Source organism: Phoenix dactylifera, chromosome 11 (assembly GCF_051530095.1).
Source record: "Phoenix dactylifera cultivar Ajwa chromosome 11, Ajwa_hap1_PhDact_Kaust_v1.1, whole genome shotgun sequence".
NCBI lineage: Eukaryota > Viridiplantae > Streptophyta > Magnoliopsida > Arecales > Arecaceae > Phoenix > Phoenix dactylifera.
This window is the reverse complement of record NC_143200.1, coordinates 1,392,456-1,413,646: the sequence shown is the minus strand read 5'-3', so window position 1 is coordinate 1,413,646 and position 21,191 is coordinate 1,392,456. Positions and strand designations below refer to the sequence as shown.

The 21,191-nt window shown below is 37.6% G+C and overlaps 2 protein-coding genes across 5 annotated transcripts; both read right to left on the bottom strand.

Moving 5' to 3' along the window:
* Window positions 1–13,034, bottom strand: LOC103711701 (AT-rich interactive domain-containing protein 3-like). 4 transcript variants are annotated; one of them, XR_015970978.1, is made up of 13 exons: window positions 11,637–13,034; window positions 11,514–11,553; window positions 11,029–11,081; window positions 6,593–6,638; window positions 4,636–4,728; window positions 4,315–4,437; window positions 4,174–4,219; window positions 4,029–4,104; window positions 1,339–1,405; window positions 1,091–1,177; window positions 745–837; window positions 463–664; window positions 1–340 (listed from the first exon to the last, which is right to left on the bottom strand). XR_015970978.1 is itself a non-coding variant. In XM_088706329.1 (12 exons), the coding sequence occupies exons 1-12, from the start codon at window positions 12,251–12,253 to the stop codon at window positions 560–562; spliced, it is 1,410 nt and encodes a 469-aa protein (XP_088562455.1). In that variant the 5' UTR covers window positions 12,254–13,034; the 3' UTR covers window positions 381–559. The 4 variants fall into 4 exon arrangements, 1 of the variants encoding a protein (XP_088562455.1); XR_015970977.1 differs by having other exon boundaries at window positions 1,091–1,141; XR_015970976.1 differs by having other exon boundaries at window positions 1–324; window positions 1,091–1,141.
* A 3,167-nt stretch (window positions 13,035–16,201) lies between these two features.
* On the bottom strand, window positions 16,202–19,330 carry LOC103711692 (cyclin-dependent kinase B2-1-like). The gene is made up of 8 exons (XM_008797935.5): window positions 18,999–19,330; window positions 18,295–18,436; window positions 17,797–17,858; window positions 17,574–17,685; window positions 17,347–17,440; window positions 17,150–17,219; window positions 16,902–17,040; window positions 16,202–16,602 (listed from the first exon to the last, which is right to left on the bottom strand). Exons 1-8 carry the CDS (start codon window positions 19,214–19,216, stop codon window positions 16,510–16,512), a joined length of 930 nt encoding a protein of 309 aa, XP_008796157.1. The 5' UTR covers window positions 19,217–19,330; the 3' UTR covers window positions 16,202–16,509.
* Between the last annotated feature and the right edge of the window lie 1,861 nt (window positions 19,331–21,191).

The window sequence follows — 21,191 nt, the reverse complement described above, 5'->3', positions numbered from 1 at the left end:
TTAAGGATCAAGTACAGATAAGCCTGTAACAGTCTAATGCATTAGTATCAAGTTAGATTTACAAGTAGATACATCTAGTTGGCGTTCTTTTATGCTAAGTTGCAACTGTGTTCAATTTTCTCCAACCCTAGCTTAGTAATCCCTAACCATAAACAAGAAGCCATATCCCAATTATATTTGGCCAACATCCATCGTTAACAGTACCAAACATCAGCTCATATGGCAAGCTACATAGACAAACGTCCAGTATTCCAGCTTATTCAAACTATGCTGCATGATATCAAACAATAACAGCCACCTCAGCAGCATGAGAGTTCTTCAAGCCTGGAAAAACTAATAACTAGTGCAAGTTTAAAAAAAGAAAAGAAAAAAAAAGACCATTGACGAGAAACTGTATCAGTGGAATATAGAGTTTTCAGGTTAAGAAATGTATGTGGACAGCATGAATCAAGAAGAAAGAACCTGAAGTTTACAGTAGGCCATCAACACAGAATTTCTGCTATTGCTTCCCAAATTTGCCACTACAGAGGTACTAGTCTGACAAACCTAAATCTCACTACTATAGATCTGACTGCTCAAAAGGCGCGCGTACAAACAACTGGCCATGTAGTGTGACAACTGCTGATGTTTGATGTGGATCAATTCGCGAGGGCAACGTAATAACCTGTGAATGATGTCATATTCTATTGAGAAAATATGGATTGATCAAAATTAGATTGTCCCGTTAAGAAAACATATAATCACCTTTTTAAAGGGGGTGACACCCCATGGATTATCAGGCTGCTCTGGCTCACCAGATATAACCAAACGACCAGCAGGATCTGACTGAACATGCACCTGAGTTCCAAATCCATGAATAAATATACCAATGAGTAACACAAATATCATTTCTAATATATTTTTTTTACACACTTATTTCCCCTTTGATATCGAAAAGGAAAACAAAAGAATGTTTTTTTTTTCTGGTCATATGCTACCCCCTATAAGAAGACAAAAGGGCATGAAGTCTATGTAACAGAATCATTCCATGGCCATGCAAGAATGCATTACTCATTTCAGTTTCAAAGCAAGGAGTGGCACACGTCCTCACCTCTTCACGCAGAAGTCCAGGAACTAAAGCGTAGAGTTCAAAGCAATCTTTCTGCACAAAATTATATAAGCTTCAAGCAAGAAGAACCTTGATTGAACAAAAGTTATTCAGCAAGGTCCTATAATCAGTATATCTCAGATATGGTAAGTACAAGCTCTATTTATTCCCTCACAAATTCATTCCCTTTGGACAGTATATGAATACCAAAAGAGATTCAGCTAGCAGTATATTTTATTTGAAAAACTTACAGTCCGCCGGACATTGATCTTCACCCAATCAGCAGGAGCCCCAACATCAACAACCATCGAATCCGTTCTGCCAAACGCCAATAGTCAGCCAGATGTTAGAATGCTAAGCGACAGTAGTTCGATAAATGGGAAACATCAGGAAAACCATTATGATTAAGAAACTAAAAGATGTAATTAAAGAGGCAACTTGTTTTGGGATTTCCAGCAAGAAAAAATTGTTATGGTTGACAAAGCAATTTGACATATGCTTGTCAAGACATCAGGAATCCACGAGGCACAGAGAGATCTGATGTTAGCAATTTACTTGCAACAATATCAAAATCGAATCTATATCTAGGGAAAGGCCTTACATAAATATAGATTTGAGAAGGAAAGATAAAAGGAGACTGAATCCACAATCTTGGGGTGACTCCTTAAACATAAATTTAAACAAAATTTTAAGACATGAAGTCTGTTATCTAAGAAATTAAAAAAGAAAGGGAGTGACTCCATAACTATTCATCAAATCTAGGGAGATAAAATTGGTCTCAATACAATAAATTTCCAAAATCTTGATCCTATTGCAAGAGGAAGCAAAAATATTTAAAAGGTATAAGCATATACATGTCTGGTACTGCTAACCATGCTGATGCATTGTTGATGCTACTATTATACATCTTGCTTGATCATTAAGAAAAAGCAATCAACAAATCTAATTGCAACCATATAATGAGATATTCATAGGTTCAAATATTTCCCAGTGATAGCACATGAAGATAAAGTGATAAATGCTTTCATACTAAGGGACACAAATCACCTTTCCATGAAGAATACTAAATCCTTCCATTTTCTCACAGACTTACTTTATGCAACATTTTTCGTAACATCATTCTATTCTCCTAGCAGTTGGAAGTCTGAGTGACTCTCCCCAAGACCTAGATATTAACTAGAAAATCGGGAAAGCCTTGACCGTCAACAATAATCCAAACACAAGCTAAATTTTAAATAGTCATCTCTTCCTTTTACAAATTTACATAATTGTCATTTATATTAAATTCCAATAAAAACTAGGAAAGCATCAATGGGAATATGATTATTTTAAAGAGTATCATATAAAAGGATTGTCTGCCCACTTTATCTCCATCAAGAAAAAAAAATGCCATGTAGATCTACGAAAGAAGACACCACAACATCAAATGATGAAAGCTAATAACTCAAATCCCTTTAAGGTTCAATCTCCAATTTTTTATTTTCGTAAACATTTCTAGAGATACCATCCATTATCATCAAGCATTGGTGGCGTTCACATGTTACTTCAACATTTGTGCAGAAGTATGAGCTTCAGATATGTTAATATCTACAACCCATTGTCGGGCCAGTTCAGACCATGATGTCAACTAACCGCCGAAATCAGTATGAACCAAAACCATTGGAAATGTTTAGTATTTTAGCATGTGTACAAGAATGAAGAAAATTGAGATTGTCATAATTTAAAAATGTAAAAGGGAAACCTGAAATTAAGAAAATATTCTTCTATCAAGCGGTAAAGATTTCAGTATGATACAATTAGAGATAAAGTAGAATTGACACCCTTTGGCAGCAAAAGAATCAACAAAAAGATTTTCTACATGCTCACATTTAGGTTTTCCAACCCTTTTTCAGAACTAGTTATATACTAGAAGAACTGCAACTTAGACTTACAACAACCTTGACCAATAAGGTTGCAAAAGAACTGGGTAGTTCAAGTGCAGACCTTGACCCAATAAGACTAAACTCAACCCAATAAATGACACTGCAGTTCAGGTTGGAAGCTAGACCACACTTATTAGGTTGGCCTTGGATCTTCCTAGTTTTGACTCACTTAACCTAGCCCACCCTAAAAAAAGCATGGGACAAATGTTAGGCAGCCCCTCAACCCAACTTGACCCAACCTATATAAATTGCTTGTTAAAGGAAATCAATTAAATCTATTAACAAAGTAAGCTTGATGATATTTTTAAATCATGACATATAGCCTTTTAATGAAATAGAAAATACTGCATATTCAAGATTTGTTTTCCATCCATTATTATACAATGATCTTATTACCTGGTTACAGAACCTATTTTTGAGAGTGGATTTCTTGAAACTACGATGGATGGAGTTTAAGATTTTGAATTTTAACAATGTATGCATAATTCTCCAAATTTATTTTTCCACATTCTAGACACTTTATATCACCCATACCACAGATATCCACAGACATCTAAAGCTCAACTTGCCATATAACTTACCCCAAAACCTACCCCTTCAGCCCTACCCAAATCCAATCCCAAAAATCAGTGGTTGAATTTGGATCTAAAAAAACCCACAATCCAATCTGAGATTCCTTTTGGATATTAAAAATAAAATAACAACTTGACGCTACAAAGAATTTAAAAATGGTTAGTCTCATCATCTGGATTAGATCTAGATGTTGGAACTGGATTAATTGAGGATTAGATCTGAATCAAGCAAATCTCTAGCCCATTTGCAGCTTGATGGACAAATATCAAAAGATTTACCCCAAGCAATTTCAAAACAACAAGAGTTATTTTCAGATTATAAGGAAGCTTGAATCTACCACTATGCCCAGTTGAAAGAGGCAAATAAAAAATCCCATAAGAAAAGGAACATGTCTCACAGCAACCAAAACAAAAGGCCAGCATAAATTAAGAGCAAAGGATCTTAACTGTGGCCTAATGACTTTTGTACGTGCAAGTTTGGCTGCATGCTCCAGGCTAGATGCCTTCTTCCTCCTTAGTAAACCTAAATACATTTGAGAAATATGTAAGTAACCATAGAGGCTAGTATTGTTAAAAGAAAGCAAACCAATACTTTTGAGATGTTTATCACGCTTCACGAGAGACATTGGGCTTTTATCCTACAAAAATGAATTAGTTGAGTTACTATGTACGTTAAGAGAATAACAGTAATAAATCAGTATGCCTAACAACGGCCAGGATTCCTGATACTAACCTTAATAATCGGGTCTCCAACTTCACCATTACTAAGTAGGCGCTGAGAATGCCAACCCTGCATAGCACGTGCTGCAGCATCCCTTCGGGCTCTACCTGAGCCCGATGATTGGTTTCCACCTACCTGCAGACGAACTACATGAGAATAACTGACCAAAAAAATTCCACCTACTTCTGTGCAGAAATTCCACCACAATAAGTTTTTAATCTTTGTTAAGCTGCACCTTGATTCATATATCCAACACATAAAAGAAAGCATAAAACCTCATAGCAAAATGATATAAAATTCAGCTGAAGTTGCAAGATCGGAATGAAAACTCACCTGGTGATCAGAAACCATAGTCTCTGGAAGGGAAGAGATCGGCACATGGAGATCACCAATACGAATTTTATGTTTCTCATACTCAAGAAGTGCCTGCAATTTTAGGGAAATAAGGCTATTGAGAGGTAATGAAGGAATAAAATGATGCCTACAAGCAAAAAGTGCAATTTAGTATATCCAATTCTTTCCAAATCACTTTATTATCTTTAACTTTAATGTTAAGGAATTGTTGTATTTTAACCAACATGTCAACCAGTTGATGTAGGACAGCTATGAAGGGCTGCCTACATGCAAATGGTGGACCTAGAGGCGAAGGATTAGGGTTATGAAGGATTTCGTTGTCCGCTGTCCAGGTTCTGAGATTAGGATGGCCAATAAGAAAATTTGAAATTTAGGACAATAGCTGCTCAAAAGAATGTCTGTTTAGGGTGTCTTATAAATGAGCATATGAACCAAATCACAATCTGGAGCTCTCCTAGACAGTCAGATATAAATTTCTAATCAGATTAGATCAAATAATGCACACAGAAATCTGTAGACAGCAATATGATGTATTCAAAGCCCAAAAGAAGCAGGGATAAATAGGTGATTTGTCAAATAAATAAGAAGAAGAAGATTGAGAGAGAGACGAGGGGAATAAGTAGCAGAAAATAAAGAGAAGAGAAGAGAGAAGAGAGAAGAGAAAGGGAGGAAACAAGAGGGATGAACCTGGTCTCTTATCTTCAATTCCATTTACAATTAAGAAAAAAAAAGGATCTAAATCTTTTGCGCGACCCACCTAATAAAGAATCAAGCTTGACCCATGAGATAGAAACAAATCCCTCAAAAAGTTCCCAAAACAAGCTAGTTATTGACTCCTAATAGCTCACAGGTACTGTAACGCACTATTCATGCTACAGTCCTATAAACAGTACCGACACCTTAATTAAATCGAGTCCTTTTGGTCCTGCTAAAATTATAAACTTCAAGATCTTATGATACAACCTTGATTGGCTAGTGCTGGACTTCAAAAAACCCTAATCATTCCAATATAAAGCCCACAATTAAAGAACTTTAAATCAGCAAAATCAAGCTATAGAATGTGATGCAATTCAATCTCGCATCACCAGCCAAGGCAGAATTTTGAAATTTTGATTATATTAAAGATCCTACCAAATAAAAATTCACTTTGTCATGTTCAAATTGGCATAGTTTGATGAAGGTGTGGGTTAAAAGCAAACTTGATATATTTATTAGTAACAATGTAAATGAGGTACATACAACACAGGTCCATGGCTATGGCTATAGAAATAGTCTAAGCCTAATGCACGATATGATGTACTTGATTTTCATAAGACATGATCAGAAGTATTTCAATTTCTGTCTTAAGGGTTGTGGATGTCCACGAGGGACAGATGTTTGTAACGTCTACTATAAGATTCTCCATTATCATCAATGAAAGAGCTTCAACCTGCTCGTGAAAAGAAAAGAAGGTTCTCACTGAAGGCCGATAGGCATAGTATGGGGCTTTAAACTCGGACAGAAGCCTGAAGGAATAAACCTTGAGCAATATCTTGAAGAGTAAAGAATACGGATTTGACATTAACCTTCTGATCCTTTAAACTTTTGCCCCTCTTATATATGTACAAAAAAAAAACACTTTAACTTGGAGAAATTACAAAAAAAAAGAAAGAGAAAGAAAGAAGGTTGAACTATGTGCTAGAATTTTCTTTAGCTTTGACCAGATCCACCTGCAGTGCCAGTTATAACAGAAACCAACATAAAAAGCAGTTGTGAATTAACAAGTATTATATCCATAGACAACAGAGCCCCTTTCAGCACAATAAAGGTAAATGAAAAATAATTAACAAAAATGCATTTTGAACTTTAATCTCATACCGAGATGAAAAAGATGAAGGTAATTTGTTTAGCAGAAATTTTACAAATCCAAGTTGTAATCTTCCAGTCTAAGCATTACCTTCTCGTAGAAAATTCGAAATGACCAAGATACAGTAGTACAGGTCCTGCATGAAAAATGATCTTCATCAAGGAATCAGCTGATAGATTTAGCGATTGAAACTAGAAATTATAGTAATCACTACCATATATACAAGTTACGCATAGACTCAATGCATTTGTAGAGTTGACATAATGGATAAAAGTTAAGATAACTTGTTCAAGCATACTATAGAAAATGTTTACAGGTTAGCAACAAAACAGTCAAGCAAAAATCAAGCTCTAATGACAAAAAGAATGCTGCCAGTAACTAGCAAGCAATTAGATGAGAATGAAGCTTCTCCCATCCAGGATAACATTGAAAGATGTTCCCATAGTTAATAAATGTGGATTAATATATGATATGCATCTAAAAGTGCAAAAAAATTTCCTCAAGGTATAAAGCTAGGATGGGGGAGATCAAGACCATTATGATGAATGGCATGCTAAGGGCTTACCTGACTCAAATTGGATCATCAAACATGTTTCATGTAACCCTCTGGGTTGAAAATCACATTATCATGGGTTCACTGATTAAATTTTTTTCATTAGAAGAGTCTCATTAATTCTAAAAGTCCACATCGTGGGTCCAACAATCAAAATACCCATCAATATTAGAGAATCCCATGAAAGATCTGATTGTGAGCAGTGGCTCCAAAAAAGTACCTGTGTCAACTGACCTCTCACCAAATTCCTATCTCAAAAAGATTTCAGCTTACAACAAAAAATTGGAAAGCAATGGCCTACGACTTCCTTGTACCCCACTCTCATGTTGCACCATCATAGAGCTCCTTCCAAACATGATCAAGGATACAAACTAAAGCAGGCTTTTTATATAATACCGAGATAGCAACAAAAACAGGGAGATTGCATCTCCTATATTTGGTTCAGATAGTGGAGACAAAAGATCATTCAACTAACCAATGCTCTGTTTGGATTTAGAGAAATGGGGAGAAGAGAAGAGATGGTGGCGAGAGAAAGTCAACATCCCTGTTTCATTAAGAAGAGAAAGTACAAATCTCTCGTTTCGATAATTAAAAAAGAAAAGAGGCAAACAGACAGAAATGGAGAAGAAGTTTCTCCCCTAATCCACATTTTTAATCTCTCTAAAACTGGAGAACTTAGCGATAAGAGATCTTTTCTCTCATGCCAGAAGTTCTCTTTTCTTCCCTTGTTTACCTTCTTTTCTTATCTCCTCCATTATGTATCCAAAGAAAGGCTAAGAGAGAGGAGGGACCAAGGGGCTGGCCACCAAAGAAGGTATTTCTCTTATGATGATGGGGACAGATCGAGATTTTTTTTTCTTTTTTTTCCTTGTTATTCTTTCTGTTCTAACTTCCTTCTAAGGAGAAGTAGGGATCAAATAGGATCATTCTTGTAGCAAAATTAGGATGTAGATGATGAAACATAGTTGTTCAGTCTAGGAAGGTTGAGTTCATAAACATGTGTTATCTTTTTCTCTTGTAATTGAAGAGAATCTAACAGTATTTCAGATTTCTTTTACCATTATTTCTGAAGATAGATTCTTCGAGTGGTCAATGATTATCAATTTTGGTCATGCCCCCGAAGATTTGGATTATGGAAGAAACTGATTCCAAACAATTTAAGGTAGTATTCTCAAACTTACATACTTAAGTTTCAGTTCATTGTTCATCCAAGTTTATTAGTTTGAATTTCTACTCAAGAACATCAGAAATATCATTATCAATCTAAACTTTCAGCAGCCCCTCTCAATAAGGAATTCAAACTTTTAAATACTAGTTTTAGTCCCCATATAATAACCAACTAGTACAGGTTGTACACTGTCAGTAGTGTACACTCTTTGATCTGACACACTGTATGCGGGTGTACCAGGTACAAGTTCCCTAACAGTACAGTATAGTTTCGACTTTGGACAACGGTCCAGTGCTTCAAACTATGCTTCAGACAACTAAAGAGATTTGACTTGATAGCATTTCAACTAAACATCTTGCTGAAATTACTTTTTGAGCAGTGATTGCCAAAAAATTTGAAGTTCAATTGCCCACTCTCTCCATTATAGTTCAAATATTCGGTTCTGCAACCTCAATGTTGGCATCAGAGAAATCATCTTTATTTGGAGAACTGACAACTTGATAAAGAAAGTATTTGCATACTAGACTATCATTGATTGGCAACATGAGTGAAATTAATCCTAACAATGATGCTAGCTTTGAAGCAAAAAGCAAAACCATTAGAAAGCATTGGAAGAAAAATCTGTTTTATGACATGCAACAATGACAAAGCTAACAGGGATTTCAAAAAAAAAACAAAGTCGCATTAATCCCTCAGAATTGCAGTCTCCAAAACATGATCTTCCAAGGCATTACAAAGAGCATGATGATGGCAAATCTTCACGACTGAATATTCAACCACCTAAGTATCTTGAAAGAATTGGTAGATCTGATATAATGGGTGATATCACCAACAGGCATCACCTGAAGTTGTCAATTTCCACAATAGCTTGAATACTATGTGGTCATTTTGGCATTCTTATTATTGAATCATGTCCATAGATGATAATTATTTTTGGTAGAGCAAGCCCAAAGGAAGAAGGCTGACATTCATGAAGAGAATTAAAGAATTTGCACATCTATTGTGGTAAAGTGTGGAAAATTGATTCATAAGAAAATATAAGCATCAGTCAATGCATGAAAAGAAATGGAGCCAAGTACAAATAAGCCTTGAACAACAACTTGTTCCTTCCCTGTTGAGCGCATAAATTAATAAAGGATTTCCCCAAACAATCCAGAAATTTGCCACTAGAAATTGTGCGTATAAGCCTCCCCATATAACTAGGCAATCCCATAATGAATTTCTTTGTTTGACAATTCTAATAGAGGAAAAAACTATAGGGTCAACCACCAGGAAAGCTTACATAAAAGTGGGATCCACTACTTTTTTTCCCCTTTTTAAGTGCTATCATGACTATCTTTTGAAGAGAAGTATGGGTCAAACAAAAGCCTCCTTAACCGAGATTAAAACAATGATGACAGAGGATTTATTTGAGTTTAAAACGAAGAATAAGATTGAGTCCATAAGAAGGTAGTCATTTTTCTCTTGTTACAACAATATATGGGAAAAAATCATACTGCTCCATGTTTCTTTTACTTCCATCTTAAATAAAGCCTTGGTGAGAAGATGTTGATCATCTATAGCACAATTTTTCCCTATATCAGGTTTAGAAACTTAAATTGAGGCCCAATTCCACTCAAAAATGCCTCTAACTGATTTAGAAAAGACAACCAACATCTGGAGCTCAAAAAGTGTCCTCAACTAGCCATAAAATGTCTAAACTCCAAAAGCATTAGCACTCAATGAATTAATTAAAAGTTATGAATCCACATGATACATTCTATAGATTGTGGTAAGCATATCCTAAAAAGGCAAACCCACAACATTTTAAGATGCAATTCTCTTGTAGCCACCCTAGCAAGACAAGCTACAACCTTACAATACCCAAGATTTAATTCTTTTATTAACTTGAACATCATAACACGTGTTCCTAATGTCTGTATAAGTAGTCGAGTGGTTCATAAAACAGTAATTGGAGGACAGTCCTCTCCTAGACTCCCTCCAAAATGGACAAGTGACATAACCCAAACAACTGGGTAATTAAGTTTCCTAATTCCATTTGATTAAAGTTGATGGAATTGTGTATTGCAATACATTTGCATTTCATCTTTATCTTATATTTATTTGAACCATATTTTGTAATATTGCTGTTACTCAAGTATTCACCATGTTTTCAGATTGTATTATTGTAGTCACAATATCACCTAGATAAATTGTTTCGATGTCAGTCATTTCTCCATTATTAAATGGAAGAAAAGCTGGTGATAGTAGTTCATGATATCTTTAGCATCCTGACAATTTAATCAACCTATTTGAATGCTTATGACAGTTTGACTGTCTGGCAGAGGTAATGCATTTATAGTTTAGGCATTTTCACAACCTCATATGAAGCATGAAACCTTTCTAGTGAACAACATATTTTCCAAAAACTGATCAAAAACAAGGCACAGCCATCTTGATCTTTGTTAACCCAGCTGCTTATTTGAATGGTTGAACCAGTCGATAATTACAAAAAAATAACATAGAGGGATCAAAAGAAAAAAAAGGCTAAATATTATTTATGGGAAGTTTGAGAGGGGTACGCAAGTGGAATTTTAAGAGGAGGCGTGCAAGTGAGCAGAGAGAGGAGGTATCTGCAGATGTACACCAGGTTTGACTGCTTAATTGGTTTCAACTGGTCAGGTAATGGCAATTATTTTAAATGATTGGTACAGGACTGCAGGTTAGATCTTGGTTTAACCATACCAATCTGACAAATGTGAGATGCAAGATTAAAAGAAAAATAACAGCATAAGCCCAAAACAAATACATCCGAAAAGAACTTACTTGGGGGGCTTGAAAGACTCTCCCACCTGACGCCACAGCTTGCACGATGTCACCTACAGAAAATTAAAAATATCCATATCAAGCATATAGCTGCATGAAAGATGCTAACCACATGCACAATTGCAGTGCAAGAATAAGGAGTGAGCCTTTTCTGGCATACAGCAAGATACAGAATTATATATGCGCAAGTCGCAAGAGGCATGAAAAGAGAATTTGAGGAAAAACAGGATTTTCTTTAAGAATAGCACACTGCCTGATTTTAATTTTTCTAAGAGATAGCTCATCTCTAGCCTAGTGACTAACTTACGAAAATCTTCAACCCTTGTAGTAATTGCAAAACTGATCTCTGATCTTATACACTATAATAGGCAATTACAATTCCATTGCACTTCCAGATTCTATTCTTATCCGTTGAATTACTATGAGTAAAGGAAATTTCATGCAATCCACAAAAATCTAAATTTCATGCAAAACATCACTTTTACCTGGTCATAACCACCCAATCTAGTCACTGCCCTCCATAACCTGGTCCAGAAAAGTGTCTGAAAATTGCTCATGGTGACAGCAAAGCAAAAATACTGGAAAAGATTGAAAGGCCCAGCACTTACTTGAGGCAATTTAGGCCTTCTCCATAAAACTTGGGAGGCTTAAACTCCATGCTCCTCTCCCTGAAAAAATTCTCAAGCTCCTTCATGAAGGCTGCCTGTTCCTCCTCTGCTCCAGAATCATCGCCATCCAAGAATGAGTCAAAAGAGTAAGACTGGTTTGAACCATCCACATGGGCTGGGTACTCTCCGCATTGCTTTTCCTGTTTCAATGAGGCCTCTGTAAATTCTTCGGAACGAGCTGCATTATTATCTATTGCAACAGATCTGCCCCCATTCTCCAATTGAACATTATCCAGCTCATGCTCCTCGCCAGTCCTGATATCAGATGCCTCATTGTGAGCTGAGGCACTGTCCTTCTCGATCATTGGACCAAGATCTTCAGCATTACTTTTGAGGTCAGGTGATGTCCTATCACTTCTTGGAGTCTGTTCAGCTGAAGCAGATTCCCGAGAAACTCCTGCAAAAGCTTCTGTTTGCAACTCAGAGTTCTGCCCCATAGGATTCTCAATTAAAGGTGAGAATTCCTCATCTTCAGCCTCCTCATCTATCTGCTCGTCATCTGAAAGTTCCGGCATTTCTTGGTCCGATGATTCACTGCTATCTTTTGTCTCACTCATCTTGTTAAATTAACTCCTTGAACCAATCGAAACTAGATAGCAGGACTAAACTCCACAGTTCATGAAAACTAGTTTAGGTTTCTCCACGAATTCCCGGAAGCAAGTAATGACTGAAAATCTTCTTCCAAAATCCTAATTTACTTCTGATGCATGTTTGTAGCTATGATTCCCACAAACCCAAACAAAGACCCTACTTCATGTCTCAAAAAGAAACAATGTACATGGAGAGATGCTCATCAGAAGAGTCCCTCAAATCATTCCACTTCTACCTCGGGATTGCCACACAAACCGTAAAACGAATGGAAAGAAGAGCTCCAACCTTTTGAAGGGAAAAAAAGAAGAGAGAGAAAGCTCTAGCCCCAACCCCTCTTCTTCCTCCACACCGCTTCACCTACTCAACTTCATCCACTGGTTTCAGAGCCCCAGTTTCCTTCTTGATCGAAATGGAAGCCAAAACTTCTTAAATAACGGAGCCAATAACAAAAGCTAAGTGAAGCGGAAAAGAAATTCGCTTAAAAACCCGATCATTCTACAGAAAAGAAGAGGAAAGAACTTAGCTTTCTTGGGACACCGTTTCTCTCAGTGATCGAAAACCACGAAGAGAACCAGGGTTTGTATAATGGGCGGGGATTCGGAGCTCCAGAGCGCCCTGAGCCCGATTAGGGTTTCAATCGGGGCCACTTCAAAAACGAAACCTGACCCTAAATTCTTCGAAAAGGGGAGGCAACAGATCTCGTAACAGGTGATGCTGCTGCGACGCTCTAAGGTGGGAATTCTAGACATTTTTTTAATTAAATATTACATTTATATATATAATTATTAAATTTGATTTTGCTTGTCTTATTTTATTATTTTTTATTATTTTTATTAAAATTTAAAATTATTAAAAAATTACATTGGGATGGTTCCAAGAACCAGTTATATTTAAACTCTAAAAGTTTAACAAAATTTTAATCAGCTAACAAAGCCGTCTAAGTCTTAACACTATTAACAAAGTAAGAAAAAAGAAAACAAAAATATCGTGCTCTAAATAGGCCGCATTATAGCTTTTATGCAATCTCAAAGGGCTCCATCCTTTATGATTCATTCACTTATGCAAATTTAGAGCACTTTATCACTTTATCTATTTATGCATCTTTTAAAGTACTCCATCAATTTTTTTTTTTTTTTGTACATGGGCGTTTGTACATCGGCGACTCACACTAATCTTGCATGAGTATAACTAGTACAATCAAAAGAAAGAAAATTGCTCAAAAATGAAGGAGCATCTAACTCCCATGTCCAAAGGATCTCTCCGGTGTATTGAGCGGCATAGGTGGCCACCCAGTCAGTCGCCTTATTCGCCTCCCAGTGCACATGAACGACCTAAAAGGAATCACACTCGCTCGCCAACTGTCAAATGTCGTTGAGGACTCTATCACCCATCCTCTGCCATCAATTTACTTGCATGGATCTCAAAATATTCCATCTTCTATCATGCATCCACCTACATATAGGGGTGGCAATCGGGTCGGGTCGGGTCGGGTCATAAACGGGTCGGGTCATATGCAGGTCGGGCCAAAAAATCATAAACCTGAACCCGACCTGTTTATTAAACAGGTCCGAAATTACAACCTGAACATGTCATGTTTAATAAACTAAGTAACCCGACCCGACCCGTTTAACCTGTTTAATAAACAGGTAACCTGTTTAATAAACAGGTAACCTGTTTGCCCAACCCGACCCGACCCGATCTGTTTAACCTGTTTACCCAACTTGACCCATTTAACCTGTTTAGACCTGTTTAACCTGCCCAACCCAACCTGTTTAGACCCGTTTAACCTATTTAGACTTGTTTAACCTGTTTGACCCGTTTAGACTTGTTTAACCTGTTTAACCCGTTTAACCTGTTTAGACATGTTTAACCTGCCCAACAGTTAAACGGGTTAAACGGTTTAAACGGGTCAGACATCTAAAACCCGTATCCGACCCAATTAATAAACAGGTTAAATGGGTCGACCTGTTTACGACCCGAACCTATTTAGGCCAAACCCAAACCTGTTTATGGCTGGTCGAACACGGGTCGGATTGGCGGGTCGGGTCATATTTTGCCACCCCTACCTACATAGATCTTAGAGCACTCTATCGTCCATACACTGGCACAGATCTCAAAACACTCCATTTGTTATTCATCCACCTACAAATATCTTAAAAAAAATGTTCTATCCTATGTCATCCATCCACTTGCACAAATCTCCAAACACTCCTTTCTCTTCCATCCATTCATCTACATAGATCTCAACCCTCCGAAGCCGCTCTTCCTCGCTAATTCCACTCAAGCAAAGCAGAATAATAATAATGAAAATTCTCGTCATTTATCACAGGCTATATATGTCACAAGCTGCAGATAAACCAGATTTAGTGAGGATGAATCTAAGAATAGCTGGAACAAAAGTATTCTAGGTGAGTTGCAAGAGGTCGTTAGGCAAAATAATCCAAAATAAATCAAATTAGCACCACTTATTCCATGATAGGGCAGAACCAAATACGGATGAACATGACTGGGCACCCCTTATTCCAAGCATCATGACAATGCCTCCCTTATTCCAAGAGTTCTTTTCCTTTCAGTTAAAGATGCAATTCATCTGGGCCTAGTGCATTAAGATCCTTTATATCAGCTCGCTCTTTTGGTGCAATGTGCACTTCCACTTGCAATGAGTATAGGAAAGACATACTTCCACAAATGGACTTGTGTTCCAAACATGCTATTTGTTTACTGATTTAATTTTTTTTCAACAATTTTTTTCACTAACTAAGTCATAATTGGAATTTCCTAATTCCTATATCTCTAAAATGCTTGATGTAATTTGGCAGAGTGAAAATGCTCTGTTACTTTTTTCTGGGCATACGCCCTGAGCTCTCATGGGCATTTTAAGTTCAAGGCTCTCATGATTGGTGCAATCTAGCTTGATACAGAAATCAAAGATGAAGCAAGGCAGTCTACTTCTATGGATGTGTTCTAGATGGTGGCAGTAGGGGAGGAGATGGCTTCGTCATCAGAGATCCGGACTCTAGGGTGGTTGTTGCTGGGGGTCGCCAGATATTTGACACCTCAATTTCGGAGGATGAATTAAGGGCAACATGGGCCAATCTAACCCATGCTCGGTGCGTGTTGCAGGCTATAGCAGTTATGCTTGAGGGTAATTCGGCTACGATTATCGGCTGGATCTAGAGAGGCACCGGCAGCGTGGGTGGGTGCCACCTCTTGCTTCGAGACATCCGGGCCATGGTTAGTGGTGGCGTAACATTCCAGGCTAAGAACATTTACAGAGAGGCCAATGGGGCCGTAGACTGAGTGGCTTTGTATGTGCCCTGTAGGTCAGAAAAAAGAGAGCTGCCTAGAGCACTTTGGGATTTGCTATTTTTTGATTTTTTTTGATGTGTTTATTCTGGAACTGTATGAATTATCTGCTTTAGCAACAACAACAACAAAAAAAAGCGAGGCTTATATCAGCAATCCGTAATACAGAAGCCGGCAACATGAAAGGAGTGCTATTCCAATTGTAGCACCATTCATGCGGCTCTTAAAGAGTCATAGTGTAGTATTTTTTTATTGAAAAATTAGTGCCTTCATGTGGTTTTTCTTTCATTGTCACAGTTGCCATTCTGTTGCTGCCATTTGAGATGAAAAATGAGAACTGTTAATTTGATCCAGACATGAAATATTTGCTATGGAATATAATCAGCATTACCCCCCTTACTATTTTGTTACGGAATATGCTAGACTTGCATTGATGCCACAATGACAAAGCTTGTAGAATTTTCTTCACTATATCATCTATCCATTTCCATATTAAGATCAAAATTCTGGAGCCCAATGATTTATGGTCTATCTAAGGGATAATTTAATCATGTGCCTATGCAAGTAAACAAAATTTCTGCCCATTTCAGCATGTCACATTTTTGAATTCTTTTGATCTTCTTTCAAATGCTTAAAGGATACATAAAATGTAAGAACCAAGGCAATTTCATACTTGAATAGCGCGTCGAATGAAAGTTGTCACAAAACTTCACACAGGTCAGGATAGTAAATCAAATCATACACATTATCATTCCTGAAAAGGTTTTGGTCTCCACCTTTTTCTCAGCTACTGAGGCAGAGTAAAAACATTATACAAAGCTTAGATCTTAATAGACATACCACCAAATTGCAATGCTTGAGGAAAGCAGCCATACACACCAAAGTAACACCTATTTGGCCCCAGTATTTAAAGATGTCAAACATATGCTTTATTTACATTGTTAAAGTATTGGTGCTCCATTGCTTTCTTTGCAGAGATCCGCTTCGAAGGATCATACTGCAACATCTTCTGCAAAAATGTGGAAGTTCCATGTATTAAAAGACAAGCAGCAGGATTATGAAGTAAATAGAAAGACGTGTATATATTACCACATCCATTCCATTACTCACAACTACATATATTAATTCAAAAGAATGTACTAGGAGCAGCATTTCAGTGGCTCGACATTTGATCACCCAGAGAAAATAGCCTAGTATTTTAGTGGAAGGAAGCATCTTGGTTTTTATATGTTTTAAGAAATATGCTTCCTGTGCATACAGAAAACCTCGATATCGAATGACATTAGAGTGCATGCAGGCTCGACTCACCGAAAGCAGATCAATTCCATCAGCGTCGAGATCTGGAACTGCTGAGGAAAGTTTCTTTGGGGTCCATTGAGGATACTCATGCCAATTGGGTAATTTGCCTACTCCTGGCCACACCTCTTCATTTGGAGTGCCCAATAACCTGGAAAATAAATGAATAAATGATCAACATTGAAAGAAAAAAATAGTCAATAACATAAATGTTCTCAAAGGAAAATATGGGAAACACAAGAAAAGTACTGGGTAGGCACCTGAAAATATGAAGGAGCTGCTGCAGTTCAGAATCTCCAGGAAATAGTGCTTGAGTTGTAACTAGTTCAGCTAGAATATAAGAAGACCAAGAAAAAAGAGTTAGGTTACTTTAAAAAAAAAGAAAAGAAGACTTATTTTTTTATACAACATGAATTCTAAGCATGCTTGGTCAGCCTGGAAGAAGTGAACTGCCTACCAAATATGCAGCCAATAGACCACATATCAACTGGTGTTGAATAATGTGTGGCCCCAAGAAGCACTTCGGGGGCTCTATACCACAGTGTCAGGATCTGAAACAAATAGTTATCTTAGTAGTTAGTATTCATTAGAAATCCAAGGTATCAAGGGCTTGGATATCATTAGAAATCATAATGAAGGTAATATTACTTCAACAAAAATCAAGATTATTTCTAAAGCGCAAACCTCATGAGTATACTTCTTAAGGGGAATAGTGAATGCTCTACTGAGTCCGAGGTCTGCTATTTTAAGCATGATCGTCTTCCGATCCATCAAAAGATTGTGAGGCTTCAGGTCTCTGCAAATGAAAAGGGAGCATGAGATGCAAATTGAGAAAAATGGGACCTGTTGTGTGCAAACTCTGTATTTTACCTAAACTAGGAAAAGATGATGATGATGTAAAATTTACCTATGCAGTACACCATGACCATGACAGAATGCTACACCCTTGCACAGTTGGTACATCAAAATCTGCAGGAAGAAGAATACCTACTCCTAAGAATCTCCACCCAACTTGTTACAATTGATTCATTGCTAAATAAATAATAGCCAGTGAAGCAGATGATCTCCAATGACCATGATGTTCAACTTCCAAAAGGAAAGGCAAAACTTGCAAATATACTTAGGGATAATTGATAGTGTCAAGCATGATGGCTGATAAACCCGTCAGCTATACACAGATGGAATCTGCCTCATTTCTAGCAAAATGAAGACATTTTGATTATTGATTCATTAAGCAGAAAAACCTATGAGAAAGATGGTTCAATATCGAAACATTAGACCCCATGAGTATATGGAAATCCTTTCTTTAGAAATTATTTTTGCATCCTTGATAACAATTTTGGTTCAGAGGTGACGGTTCCATTGGCAATATATATGTGCCTCTGAGAAGCTTTTAGAATGTCACCTTCACAAATTTGGATGGAATCTTCATCCGGCTCGCATGGAAGCTTCTGATGTATTTCTTGAGATCAGTGTCCATGTACTCAAAGACCAGATAAAGAATTGTCTTCCCTTCTTTGTTTTGGCCTTGTTTCAGATCCAACAGCCTGGAATTGATAGTGGTAGCAATAAATTTAACAGAAGTCTCAGTAATCATTAATCAGTGCAATAAAGAAAGGGAAATTAAATAGGGAGATGAAGGAGCTGGAAATTGCCAAAAAGAAATGTCTTTTTTTATTTTCCATCTCGGCAGATTAACAAGATATAATACGTATATCATTATCATGGGAGGCTGAATGCTACAAACTAGAACATTGTCCCAAAGAAAAATTTATTGAAGACAAGATAGAAGCATCAAAAGAATCCCAAAATCATGACTTTATGTAAACACAATATTCTCGAAATAATTTTTAACAACATAAAACAGAAGCTTCACGAAGTAATATTTGGGCAGAAATAAATTATTGCACATACAATAAGAACCAAGAAACCGTTCAAGATAGAGCCTTTAAAAAAAAAAAAAAATCTAAAGCGAAGAATCAAAATCCATCGACTTACAAAGAAATGATGAGCCCCAAAATAAAGAACTTGAGAACGGCTTTTATACTCTTAGCTACCGAAATCCTAAACTCACTAAAGAGAGAAAAAAGAGAGAAAAGATTCGCTCACCTGACGACATGGGGGTCTATGGAGAGCATTCTGAGAAGGGAGACCTCGCGGAGAGTGGTCGGAGGGACGCCCTCGTCGTCCTCGGGTAGGCGGGTCTTCTTGAGGGCGACGATCTTTCCCGTCGCCTTCTCCCTCGCCTTGTAGACCTTGCCGTAGGTCCCTTCTCCCACCTTCTCCAGCTTCTCGTAGGCATCCATGCCGCTCATCGTCGCTGCCATCTCTCTCTCTCTCTCTCTCTCGCTCGCTCGCTCGCTCGCTCGGAAAGATTTTGGAGGAAGGGATCGAGAGAGGGCGGTTTTTATGTGAGAGAAGATAGCCGTTAGGGCTTTTAGTGCGATGCACAAACGGCTAGAATGTTTGAAATTATACGGAAGGGCGGCCCATAGATAAAATAAAATTGCTACCCGGGCCTAGGCTCATCCCTCTGATTAAAATGAAGGACAAATCTGCACGGCTCTTAATGCCGCTTAAGGCCTAACCTGCCCGGCTTTTAATGCCTCTTAAGGCCTAATCTTCACTTCTCCTATCACAATTCTGTGCAAAGGGGAGCATGTGAGATGTGGCCCTTGATGGTGGGATGTGGCTTGCCTTGCTGCCATCCGAATCATGCAAACCAGGGAGTAGGGTGCCAGTCAGGGAATCAAGGTGTCAGTACTTGATTTCAGCTCTGTTAGTGTCATGCTGTTCATCGCTTGTTATGAGGTTGTATCGAAAATGTTTTGATGGGTTTCTTAGCCATTAATATTGGAGAAAAATGATTAAATGAGTTGATTATGTTGAGCTCATTATACCATCGTGGCTCCAACTATTATGAAGTCCAGGAAGAGTCGAATATATGCAATCTTTTTTCTACGTACAGAGAAGTTGTTAAGCTATTTTTGTACGTCAAATGCATGCTCAACTTTACCATTGTGCCAGAACCTATCCTCTCATTACGTAAACCATCAGCTACTGATCATTATCTAAATCAGTTACAAACAGCATCACACTACAACTAGGGCTCGATTAAGTTTTGCACTTGCTTGCTTGCGTATAGCTTTAGGCTGGATTGAGCTCGACTCTTGACTTGAACCCCGAGCTGGGTCAACCCAAAAGCGGTGCCAATTTGTGAGTCTAACTCGGACCCTAAATCTAAGCCCTTGTAAGGCTGTAACTAGCTTTAGTTCCTTTTCTCCTTCTCCATGGTCTTCATTGTCCAATGAACCCTCCTATTATCCCCCAACAACCTATCCAAAACCCTAGCTTTTCTCAACCCTTCAGTCCCAACTCATAAACCCAATCTTTCCTCACTCCAATCCCTCCCCATGCTATAGAGCATTGAGGCCGTCATGGTGAAAGCCCATCGGGATACCATCATAGCTGACGAGAGTCTCGCTATGGAAGGTCCCCCAGCATCCTTTAAAACAAGTTTTCTAATAGCTAACCAGCCTTTATTTTGTTTACGCAGTAATTCATTGGAAGGCAAGTGAAGGCACCAAATATTAAAGAAAATACTGAAGTATATAGTCATTAGTCCAAGAACTTCCTCGGTCCCTTCTGTCACACACACACAAACACACACACACACACACACAAAAAGCCACTGCTGGTAGTAGTACCATCACACACTTATACAGCATGCGCATGCATGCCCATAACATTAGTAGCCTGCAATGAAAAGTGAGGTAACAGAAATAACCATGGAATCCACACAAAGTCCATCAACTCTCCATGGCATATACAAATTAATCTGCTTCACATCACCTCCACAACCATCATCCCATGCTTCACTACCATTCTTTGTCTCCTTTTGGATCTAACTTGAGATAAATCTCCCCATCTGCTGCCCAGATCTGCACGTTCTCCTACTTGTAAATGGCATCATAAACTCGTGTACACCATTTCTAAGGCCTGACTTACCATTTTGAAGGCAGCCCAGTGAGAGTTAGTATCATGTTGATTGGATCGTTTTCTTTTCTACTCATCATTCTGGGAAGATTCTTTGGATCCACTTTGTAACTAATCATTCTGAGAAGATTTTTTGGATCTGCTTTATATCTGTTCACCTATCTTTGTGGAGTGTTTTGTCTCTTGACTTTGATGGCAATACTCTCACGACATCAGTATGAGCGGCCAAAAAAAAAATATTATCCCTATACATATATATATATATATATATATATATATATATATATATATATATATATATATATA